At 39.1% G+C, this 12,669-nt stretch overlaps 1 protein-coding gene across 2 annotated transcripts in view; it reads right to left on the reverse strand.

The window, feature by feature from the left end:
- Nucleotides 1–219: 219 nt before the first annotated feature.
- Nucleotides 220–12,669, reverse strand: part of YES1 (YES proto-oncogene 1, Src family tyrosine kinase) — a 91,345-nt gene continuing 78,895 nt past the window's right edge. For both annotated transcript variants that reach the window (XM_023228501.2, XM_023228500.2), the window contains exons 11-12: nucleotides 10,888–11,019; nucleotides 220–2,801 (exon numbers count right to left, since the gene is read on the reverse strand). In XM_023228501.2, the coding sequence (XP_023084269.1) occupies nucleotides 2,593–2,801; nucleotides 10,888–11,019 (341 nt within the window). In that variant the 3' untranslated portion in view covers nucleotides 220–2,592. The remainder of the gene's footprint in view (nucleotides 2,802–10,887; nucleotides 11,020–12,669) is intronic.

Raw genomic sequence — 12,669 nt, forward strand, 5'->3', positions numbered from 1 at the left:
TTAAAAAAAAAAAAAAATTGCAGCCTTTTGTAACATGGATTTTCTTTTTTTTTTTTTTTTTTTTTTTTTTTTCAATAATGTTCTGAATTTAATAAAGGATTGACTAAATTCTGCTCAGTAGTTACAAGTAACTATTTTTTCCCCAATGGAAGAATAAATTCAGAATATACGAATTTTTAAAAAATGAATGAGAATATGAACAGCAACTAAAAGGATTAATAGGTGCATTCAATGAGAATTTTTTATTTCAATTATCCACAAAACAATATTACAATACTTTATAAAAATATTAAGTTTAGGCTACCATTATTCATTAAAAAAAGTGTGCTAGAAGGCTGTTTTTGCCAACTTCCTTTTTTGGTAAAGGTTAACTTCCACTTTAAGATACTGAAGACGAAAGCTGTTGGAAAAAATCTCCAAATTTACAAAGTTGTTTATTTTTCTTGGCAATTTAAAAATACAGAACAATTTAAAATGAATACACATTAAGTTAGTGTTTTATCCCTACTATGCAATTGTTATTACATAAGGAACTGCGCCATTCAGTTAAAACCTAATGAATACCATCCACTTTTCTTGGCTTACTTTCCTGATTAGATTTAGTACATAAACATAATTTTGTTACCCTTTTGAATATGCTTAGAAAAATTACAATATCATAGTTCACATGAAGCCCTTAAAAAAATCTCATGTCACAAGTTGTTGACAAGAGGAAATAATGACAGCACTCTTCTTAGGAAGACCCTCTTGGTAGAGAGTGTCAATACTAAGCAGGTTACGTAAACAGAAAAAAACCACCACAATTTTTAGTACCAGAACCATTGCCAACTTGCATGAAGTCCACCTGTCACATTTTAAAATGGTTTCAATTTGAACATAGATGCCATGGCAAAGAACTTCAAATTTGATGATTAAAATCAGGTAAATAATGATAGTTAAGAATTACATCCTGAAAATAGAGGGGCCTAATATAAGATTAATTTAAGGTGTGACTATATGAGAGTATTTTAAAACATATACACCAGATCTTCATTTTATTTATCAGATTCGATTTTCTTTTGCTAGACACTTAAACCACTAATGCTGCTATTCAAATCTGCATTTTGAAATTACTGAGTTACTCTTAAAAATCAGTCTTATTTTGTATGTCTCACTTTTGCACTTTAGGGTAAAAACTGTCCCCTTTTCACTGCTGTTAATATTCAGAATAAGTTTTCCTCCCCAAATCAACCGTTTAATGTATTCTAAAAGGGAAAAAATGACCACCATTATGTAGACTTTAAAAGTGAATGTAGATTCAAACATGATTTGAAAACTGGAGTCCTAAAAATGTTTTACATAAAAGTCGTATCCCACAGGAATGAATGTGAAGCCATAACTTCACTATTCTGAACAAATACCCATTTAGTGTGTAAGAAAAATTAGTTTTATAGTTATACCTTATAACTCTTAAAAGTCTCAGAACATAGCTAAGTGAGGAGCTTTGAGTGCCAGCAAAGCCATTTTGTCACTCCATGACATCAACATTAAACACTACATTCCATCCCTCTACTTGTAAAACTTTCACATTTTCTTTTCTCGTATTTCTTTTAAATACATTTTCCTCTCTGTTCATCTATATTCACCATGAGCAAAAGTGCATTCAAGTCCCTGATCTGGTCATATTTTCTATTTGTGGCACCCATCCCCATAAGGACATATTAGCAATATCTCACAGTACCAAGTCTATTTTTTAAAAAGGGCTTTTTAAATGCTGGGTCTTACTTAGAATGCTATCTAAAGATTAAAACATTTCCCCTTTCATTGGACAGTAGTTTCAATTATATATTGCCTTAAAAGATCAATGCAACCTCATACAAGATTAACTCACTTTCTAGTTACCTTCATTATTCTAAGTCAAACTCTTCAGAAAAGGACTGAAGCGGAAAATTTCTTATTCTTTCAGTTCCACGAATATGAACATTAATGTACTGCATTATACTTTCAAATTCCACTTCTGTGGTCTAACATTTAATCAAGTTTGAGATCCTGTTAATATTCCTTTTGAAAAACCTGGCCCATGTCCATGCAAAAGAAAGCATACATTAAGATTGCATATTGACTGTTTAACTTAGAAAAAACTTTTGAGAATAATAAATGCAAGAAACTTTAAAAAACTGGAATGGAATTATTTGGTCCCATGTATTCCTTAATTTTAGATTTTATTACAGTATAGCTTTCTATCTCTCAAGTTTTATCTGTAACAATAAATAATTTTCTTTGAGCAATTCTAACTGTGGGGGAAAAAAGAAAGGAAATGATTTATAAGCAGTAGCCTCATTGCCCTTCATTACCATGCTATCACCCACACTGTCATCAGTATCTTAGCTCTATTTTCTTTGGACCCTGAAACATGTTGGAAAATTCATCATTGGTACATTAGAGTTTAATACTTGGGGGAAAAAAGTGGTTTTGTGCAACCATATCTGGGATTCCAGTTTACATTAAAAACATGCAGAGTAAAGAAGATTTTCTTCTTTTGATTCCTGTAGAAACTCTACACAAGTTCTTTACATTTTGGCAGATTTGTGCATATAAAATAGGCTACTTGAATTATAAATTTTCTCCTGGCTGATACTGTGGCTCTGTAGCAGTGAAGTAGTCTTCCAAGAAGGACTGAATATATTCAAATGTTGGTCTTTCATCAGGGTCCTTCTTCCAACACAGATTCATCAATTCATGGAGGGATTCTGGACAGCCCTGAGGGCAGGGCATCCTGTATCCTCGCTCCACTTGTTCCAGTACTTCACGGTTCACCATACCTAACACACAAGATTAAAACATTCAAGAACAATGGTCCTGACTACCACTAGGAAAACATAACAAACCCCCTAGCCACTAACGGATTCAAAGTATATTATTTAGTGAAATAATTCTTGTAACAAAGCAACAAAATAAATTTTAAACATGAGAATATCAGGAAGAGCTTAGAAAATGCTAATCTATGTTTTAACATGTCTAATTTTTCATTCTATCTTATATCTTATTTTTAATACTAATGTCTTCAAAAGCCAACCTCATTTGATTAATAAGAATTTAGGGTGCCACTATGAGGTACTGGTACTTTCTAATATTAACATTTAACAATGACCAAACTTGGATTACTGAGGAATGGTAGCAAGATCGTGTCTGAAAGAACTTTAAAACAGGAATTCAGAAGAAAGTTCTAGTCTTGGTTTTGCCAAATATACTAACTACATAACTTTATATTGAATTACTTTGGTGAAACAGTTTCCTTATCCAATATCACCTGTTTGACTTTCTTCAAGATATTACACATAGTTCCTTTCTCGTATTCCTTTGTAATCCCCCCTCCCTCAATCCCCTGATCAGCAGCTCACCCCATCTTATCACAGGCCAGCAAAATGCCTCCTTTTCCAAATTCTTCCCAACAGTGTCTCACCAAGCCAGCAACCCTATTTCACTTCCTATCTCCCGCATCACCTTCCCTACCTGCCTGCAAGTCAGGCCATCCCTCGTATCTCTTGGAAACTTTATCAACCGATCATCAGGAATGGTATTTAAAACAGACTATGATTCTCTAAAGAAAATGTAATAGGGTTAAATCATTATTATTTAGATGTTTAGTTATTTTTTTGAGAAATAAGCGATTTCTCAAAATACATTTTTTAAACTATTAAAAAGACTCTACATGACATTACTTCGAAACTCAATACTTAAAAGGAAGTTTTCTGAGCTTTTCATCTAACTAGGTACTGTCATCTTCATAAGTGAAATCCAGCTGGGTGCGGTGGCTCTTGCCTGTAATTCTAGCACTTTGGGAGGCTGAGGTGGGCAGAGGTCAGGAGTTCAAGATCAGCCCTGCCAACATGGTGAAACCACTTCTCTACAAAAATACAAAAATGAGCCGGGTATGATGGCAGGTGCCTGTAATCCCAGCTACTTGGGAAGCTGAGGTGGGAGAATCACTTGAACGGGAGGCGGAGGTTGCAGTGAGATTGCGCCACTGTACTCCAGCCTGGGTGACAGATCTGGACTCCATCTCAAAAAAAAAAAAAGAACTTCACTCTTCAGAATTTTCTGATAATTAGAACTATTAAATTATTTTATGCCAGCTGGGCATGGTGGTTCACACCTGTAATCCCAGCACTTTGGGAGGCTGAGTGGGTGGATCACCTGAGGTCAGGAGTTCAAGACCAGCCTGGCCAACATGACAAAACCCCATCTCTACTAAAAATATAAAAATTAGCTGGTGGCACACGCCTGTAATCCCAGCTATTCGGGAGGCTAAGGCAGGAGAATCACTTGTACCTGGGAGGCAGAGGTTGCAGTGAGCAGAGATCGCACCACCGCACTCCAGTCTGGGTGACAAAGTGAGCTCCTCAAAAAAAAAAAAAAAAAAAAAAAAAAATGGTAAATACTTAGCATACTGTCAATAAATGTAAAGATTTCATACCTGTTAGCGTTTACCAAGGTTTATTACTGTCCCCAAATAAGACTAGTAAACAGGAGCTGTTGCTTTGAAATGGACAATCTGCTGTGAGAAGTGTATGCAGGCCAGGCGCGGTGGCTCAAGCCTATAATCCCAGCACTCTGGGAGGCCAAGATGGGTGGATCACGAGGTCAGGAGATCGAGACCATCCTGGCTAACAAGGTGAAACCCCGTCTGTACTAAAAAATACAAAAAACTAGCTGGGTGAGGTGGCAGGCGCCTGTAGTCCCAGCTACTCGGGAGGCTGAGGCAGGAGAATGGCGTGAACCCGGGAGGCGGAGCTTACAGTGAGCTGAGATCCGGCCACTGCACTCTGCCTGGGCCACAGAGCGAGACTCCGTCTCAAAAAAAAAAAAAAAGAAGTGTATGCAACGGATCAGTCTGTGCTATATGCGGAAAGTTCTTTCCAAATCCTCTTAAAATCATCAAAGACAGACAATGATGCCTATAAAGTATCTCTTTTTCTTCTTTAAAGATGGGTACTTTACAAATTGTTTATGGATACTCTACAAATTATTTATACTCTGATTCTCATCTATTTAACTAGAATATCCCAATCATATACATTTTTATGCATTTTGAAACTATGTAGTTACATAGGTCATTTTGGATTTTTATGTCCCTGTTGAACTGACCCTTTTATCATTATGAAACGATCTTTTTGTCCCTAGTGCTATTTCTTGCCTTAAAGTCTACTGCTACCTAGGCTTTCTTCGGTTAGGATTTGCAGAGTATAACTTTTCCATCCTTTTAGTTTCAGTCTCTTAAAATACCTTACAGTACATATCTTATAAATATCATTATAGTATCTGTGTATGTGTTTAAAATCCAGTCTTTTTTTAAATTGCAATGTTTAGTGTACCTAAATGTAATTTAATTATGGATGTAGTTGCGTTTAATTCTACCATCCTAGGCCGGGCGCGGTGGCTCAAGCCTGTAATCCCAGCACTTTGGGAGGCCGAGACGGGCGGATCACGAGGTCAGGAGATCGAGACCATCCTGGCTAACACGGTGAAACCCTGTCTCTACTAAAAAATACAAAAATCTAGCCGGGCGAGGTGGCGGGCGCCTGTAGTCCCAGCTACTCTGGAGGCTGAGGCAGGAGAATGGCGGGAACCTGGGAGGCGGAGCTTGCAGTGAGCTGAGATCTGGCCACTGCACTCCAGCCCCAGCGACAGAGCGAGACTCGGTCTCAAAAAAAAAAAAAAAATTCTACCATCCTGATCTTTGTTCCATCTATTCTTTTCTCCTCTCTTGCTTTTTATTTTGATTAAACAAGCATTTTCAATGTTCAAATTTTTCTCTCTGTTGGCTTTTTATCTTCTCTTCTTGTTATTATTTTTGATCACTGAGACTACAGTATGCTTCCTTGGTTTATTATATTTTACTCAAAATAAGTATTTTTACCTGTTCCAAACTTAAAACGATTTACCTCTTATTCCTTTACTCCCTTTGTGTTATGTCATAGTCTATTTTTATATACATTATAAATTTGGTAAGATATTTTTATTTTTGGTGTTTTAGATCAGTCTTCCCCCAAGCACTTTAAAGATATAATTTCACTCTTTCCTGGCTTCCACATCTGAGGAAAAGTTAGCTGTCTCTGTTGTTCCTGTGTAGATAATATACAGGCTGAGTATCCCTTATTTGAAATGTCTGGGACCAGAAGTGTTTCGGATTTCTTTGGATTTTGGAATATTTGCATATATATAATGAGATATCTTAAGGTATGGGACCCAAGTCTAAACACAAAATTCATTTATGAGCCAGGCACCGTGGCTTGCACCTGTAATTCCAGCACTTTGGGAGGCAAGGGCAGGCAAATCGCTTGAGCCCAGGATTTCAAGACCATCCTGGGCAACATGGTGAGATCCCGTCTCTACAAAAATACAAAAGTAGCTAGGTGGATGGCACACACCTGTGGTCCCAGCTACTTGGGAGGCTGAGGTGGGAGGATCACCTGAGCCCAGGGAGGTAGAGGCTGCAGTGAGCCCTGATTGTGCCACTGCACTCCAGCCTGGGTGAGACACCCTGTCCCAAAAAAAAAAAAAAATTCATTTATGTTTCATATACACCTTATACATATATGTATACATATATGTACACATACATATACATAATCTTAAAAATAATTTTGTGCACAAAACCAAATTTTGACAGCATTTTGACTGTGACTTGTCACATGAGGACAGGTGTGGAATTTTCCATTTGTGGTATCATGTCAATGCTCAAAAAGTTTTGGATTTTGGAGCATTTCAGATTATTTCTTGAGAAGAAGTCTTGCTCTGTTGCCCAAGCTGGAGTGCAGTGGCGCAATCTTGGGTCACTGCCACCTCCGCCCCCCCGGTTCAAGTGATTCTCCTGCCTCAGCCTCCAAGTAGCTGGTACTACAGGTGTGCGCCACCATGACCAGCTAATTTTTGTATTTTTAGTAGAGACGGGGGTTTCACTATGTTGGCCAGGCTGGTCTCGAACTTCTGACCTCGTGATCCACCGGCCTTGGCCTCCCAAAGTGTTGGGATTACAGGCCTTAGCCACTGCGCCCAGCTGCATTTCGGATTTTTGAATTAGGAATGCTCAATCTGCACCACCGCCTTATGGCTGTTTGGCTTTGATTTTTATAATTTGACCATGATATGTTTGTTTGAATTTCACTGAGTTTATTTTTCTTGTTTGAGGTTCACTTAATCTGTGGGTTGGTATTTTGTTTTATCATATTTAGAAGATTTTTAGCCATTACTTTTAAAAAATGTTGCCACTGTTTCATTTTTTCCTCTTTTCTGCTTCTGGGACTCCATTACATATAAATTAGACCTTTTCACTATGCCCCCTGGTTTCATACATTCTGCTCTGCTTTCTTCCCCATTAGCTTTTACCTATGCATTACCTTGGATACTTTGTTAATGTGTCTGAATCCACTCATCTTGTCTTCTACTATGCCCATCTAGTGAGTACTTAATTTCATATAATGTTTTACGGTTCTAAGATTTCCATTTGAGGGCCAGGCGGAGTGGCTCACACCTGTAATCCCAGCACTTTGGGAGGCTGTGGCGGGAGGGTCACTTGAGGTCAGAAGTTTGTGACCAGCCTGGCCAACATGGCGAAACCTTCTCTCTACTAAAAATACAAAAAATTAGCCAGGCGTGGTGGCACATGCCTGTAATCCCAGCTACTTGGGAGGCTGAGGCAGGAAAATCACCGGAACCTGGGAGGCGGAGGGTGCAGTGAACCGAGATCGTGCCACCGTACTCCAGCCTGGGAGACAAAGCGAGACTCTGTCTCAAAAGAAAATAAATAAATAAATAAATTTCCATTTGATTCTTTTATAGATAGACAGATTGATTCCAATTCTGCTGAAATTCTCCAGTTTTCCATTATTTTGCAAAACTTTCTTCTATTTTAACATTCCATATATTGCTATTTTGAAGTCTTTTGCTAACTCCAAGATCTGAATTATCTCAGCGTCTGCTCCTATTGATTTTGAACTCTTTTTTTTGAGACAGTCTCGCTCTATCACCCAGGTTAGAGTGCACTGGTGCGATCTCAGCTCACTACAATCTCCACCTCCTGGGTTCAAGTGATTCTCCTGCCTCAGCCTCCCAAGTAGCTGGGATTACAGGTGCCCACCAACCGTGACTGGCTAATTTTTGTGTTTTTAGCAGAGATGGGGTTTCACCATCTTGGCCAAGCTGCTCTCAAACTTCTGACCTTGTGATCCACCTGCCTCGGCCTCCCAATGTGTTGGGATTACAGAGGAGAGCCACCATGCCCAACCACATTTTGAACTCTTGATAATCAGTCATCTCTTCCCTTCTTCGTATGTCTAATAACTTTTTATTTTGTGCTAGACATGTTGAATCATACACTCTAGATATCTGGATCATGTTATCTTTTTCTGAAGGATGTTCAGTTTAATTCCATTTGTAATGTACTGGCAGATCACCTAGCTGTTAGGGCTTAGTTTCGCTCAGTTTTGCCCTTTCTCCTAGGGTATGGACTTTCTGGGGTCTCAACAAAAAGCCTAGGGTATTCTCCAACATTATCCACTTTGGTTGGACAAGAACTCAGCACTCTGTAGCCTCTGAACTCTGCTTGACTCCCCAGCCTCCTAGTGGCTATTTTCTGTTACGTCTCCCAGAGCTTCTCCCTGTGTATGTGCAGATTAGAACTGAGCAAGGACCTGAAGGGATTTTTTTTTTTTTTGAGACAGGGTCTTGCTCTGTTGCCCAGGCTGGAGTGCAGTGGTGCAATCATAGCTCAGTGTAGCTTCAAATTCCTGGGCTCAAGCGATCCACCCACCTCGGCCTCCCAAAGTGCTGGGATTATAGGAGTGAGTCACCATGCCCAACTGGAATTTTAAAGCAGAATTTTAGAGTTCTTTCCCTGTAATTCCTTCTCTGGGACCCTGTCCTTCAGATCCCAGCACTTGGATCTCCGTCTCCTTTGCTTAATAAAGACTTACGCTTTCTGTCTGGGTTTTACTGCCCTATGCTATTTTAGAAAATGCCTTCAGAAAAGCCAATATAAATGTAAGGCTCAGCTCATGTACTTGCACTGTCTTAAGGAATATGGCCTTTCTTGATGCAATGTCCTACCAGTTCTTTTACATATTTTATCTAACTTTTGTAGTTGTTTATAGTGCTATAGTAAGTTGGATTTTCAGAGGCTAATGCCTCTCCATCACAGCGAAAACTGAAAGTTCCTCATGGTTTTACATTTAAAGTGAAACTATGGTGCGTGGCTGTGTTGTTTTTTCTAGCCCTGTTTGCGGGTGTGGTGTACGCAGAGTTGGATTTATTTAGCATGGTGATTTTGCTAAGCAATGATGATGAAATCAGAGAAGGGTGAAGGGCAAGGTAACTGCAAAGGAGTGATTATACTGCTTCACTAGGGAATTTAAGGAGAATGGTTTCATGAAGGGGGTGAGGAAGCAGGAAAAGGTGGCAGAAACAATGGAGTAAAGACCCTGGTAGCATCAAGAAATTGCTAGGGTTGGGGTAGAGAGAGTTATCTAGAAAGATGGCAAGTGGTGGTCAGAAAGTAGATGCATGAAATAGATTTTGAAAGGGTTGCAGTTATTGGTAATGTTAAGGTTTAAGGTATGAAGATGGGAAGACTGGCTAAGGTAGAGTGAAAGACAAGCTTACACAGGAGAAGAGTTCAAGCTACAAGAGACCAGGGTAATAGAAAAATCATCACCATGCGTATTAAGATGACAAGGAATTAAGACAGGAGAGGAGTTTTGTTGGAGAGGACAATGGTGAGTCATTAAATGAGAAGAACTTGAATGGTATCAGTGAGTAACAGCAACAAGACAAAGTGGGTGATAAAATTTGATGGCATTAGATCTACAGTTGGGGGTATTAGGGAAGAGGGATATGTTAGATAATATGCAAAACCTTTAAGATTAGCAAAACAGTTTTTCCTAAAGATTAAATTTTATATGCTTTCTCAACATTAGGATATTTCAGTAGAAGAGTTTGAGAAGTAACAAACTAAAATAATACTCAATGATAGCTGAATTTCAAGTGGGCTAAAATTTCTCCTTCCCTCTAGGAACTATATAAATATCATAATTTTGAAAGGGAAACATTTTTATTTATCCTCTTTATTAATGGCAGACATATTTTTTAAAGTAGTGGTTTATAAATAGGTTTTGTTAGGAGAAATAAAACGAGAAAAGAATCTCAAAACAATCTAATGAAGAAAACGAAGCTAGTACATATCTGAAAAAACATACCAGGATGGGCACGGTGGCTCATGCCTGTAATCCCCGCACTTTGGGAGGCCTAGGCAGGTGGACCACCTGAGGTCAGGAGTTCGAGACCAGCCTAGCCAACATGGCAAAACCCCTCTACTAAAAATACAAAAAATTAGCTGGGCGTGGTGGCGGGTGCCTGTAGTCCCAGCTACTTGGGAGGCTGAGGCAGGAGAATTGCTTGAACCCAGGAGGCAGAGGTTGCAGTGAGCCGAGATGGCACCATTGCACTCCAGCCTGGGTGACAGAGTGAGACTGTCTCAAAAAACAAACCAAAACAAAAAAACCCACCAGTCACACTACTAGGAAATAACAATTATTTAGGGTATGGGGTGATGACCCAGGATATTTAAGATACGTTTATTATCTGAGAGAAGAGTAAGAGGCCCTTTTGGAAAATGTCCTAAGCTGAGGTGAATGTGGGGCATACCTCATATGCTCACCCAGTCAAGGATCGTGGCTTTCATTGACTGTTACCCATCCAATGCCACAGTAAAGGGAAGGAGTGGGGAGAGGGAGAGGCAGGGGGACTATGAGAAGAAATAAAGGCCTTTTCCCCGCTTACAATTCTGTTCCTAATAAACTCCTGATAAAGCCACTCATGAGATAACCAAGAGCTAATAAAATGCAAGCTTACCTGGATATGGCACTCTGCCCTTTGTTACCAGCTCTGTCTGCAGAATTCCAAATGACCAGACATCAGACTTTATTGTAAACCGACCATACAGTGCAGCTTCAGGAGCTGTCCATTTGATTGGAAATTTTGCACCTAAAATAATATTGACAATCTTGCTTAAATGTTTTTAAAAAATCTATTTGTGTAAATACAGCATATGCAGGGCTAATCTTCTGTCAATATCTCTACTGTAGTCGTCAGTGTCAATTCTTTAAATGTACAAGATACATGGGAGAAACATTAATTTTTAAAATTCATATTGAAATAAATCACATTTATTCCTGATTAGATAGCTGATGATTTAAAAAATAAGTTGGCTGTGGCAACAGAAAACAATTTAAGAAAATAGAGGCTGAAGCTGTAGTAAGCCAAAAATACGGGCTACAAGATGTGTAACTTTTAAGTACAGTCTAGCACCTAATAGCTGTAGTTAACTATTGGATGATGAGTGAATATTCTATTGAGTTACAATGTCTACAGGTTTTCAAACATAATCTCTTTCCTACTTTATATACCATTCTGGAAAATTTTATTGTACTACTTTTAAAAGCCCATGTTAATTTACTCAAATATTTAGTGTATGTCTTTTATGTGGAGGGCATTATGCTAATCATTATGGAACCCTAAAAAGCACAGCTTTCATGATGTTTATAAACTTACTGTGGAAATAAGATTATAGGTATCTTACATTCTTTAAGTTATTATGTGTTTGTAGATAGTGTTTTAAAATAGAGTTCTTTAGATATTTAGACAAACAGATGATCAATTTTCCTTGGCACAATCACAAAACGTTTCATTTAAAAAGTCGCAGGTGGTTGGGTGCGGTGACTCATGCCTATAATCCCAGCACTTTGAGAGGCCGAGGCAGACGGATCACCTGGCCAACATGGTGCAACCCTGTCTCTACCAAAAATACAAAACTTGGCCAGGCATGGTGATGCATGCCTGTAATCCCAGCTACTTGGGAGGCTGAGACAAGAGAATCTCTTGAACCTGGAGGGTAGAGGATGCAGTGAGCCGAGATCATGCCACTTCACTCCAGCCTGGGCAAGAAGCAAAACTCTGCCAGGTGCGGTGGCTCACAGCTGTAATCCCAGCACTTTGGGAGGCCAAGGTGGACGGATCATGAGGTCAGGATATCGAGACCATTCTGGCTAATATGGTGAAACCCCATTTCTACTAAAAATACAAAAAAAAAAAAAAAAAAATTAGCTGAGGTGGTGGCAAGTGCCTGTAGTCCCAGCTACTCGGAAGGCTGAGGCAGGAGAATGGCATGAACCCGGGAGGCGGAGCTTGCAGTGAGCCGATATTGTGCCACTGCACTTCAGCCTGAGTGACAGAGATTCTGTCTCAAAAACAAACAAACAAAAAACCAGTAGCAGCTACATCATCACTAATTATCAGAGAAATGCAAATTAAAACTACGAGACACCACCTTACTCCTGCAAGAATGGCCATAATGAAAAAGTCAAAAAAACAATAGATGTTGGTGTGGATATAGTGAAAAGGGAACATTTTTGCACTGACAGTGGGAATGTAAATTAGTATAACCACTATGGAAAACAGTATGGAAACTACTTAAAGAACTAAAAGTAGAGCTACCATTCAATCCAGCAATAACTTCCCAAAGGAAATGACATCAGCCAGGTGTGGTGGCTCACGCCTGTAATCCCAGCACTTTGGGAGGCCAAGGTGTGTGGATCACCTGAAGTCAGGAGTTTGAGACCAGCCTGGCCAACATGG

The sequence above is a fragment of the Piliocolobus tephrosceles genome, chromosome 18 (genome assembly GCF_002776525.5).
Source record: "Piliocolobus tephrosceles isolate RC106 chromosome 18, ASM277652v3, whole genome shotgun sequence".
Classification (NCBI taxonomy): Eukaryota; Metazoa; Chordata; class Mammalia; order Primates; family Cercopithecidae; genus Piliocolobus; species Piliocolobus tephrosceles.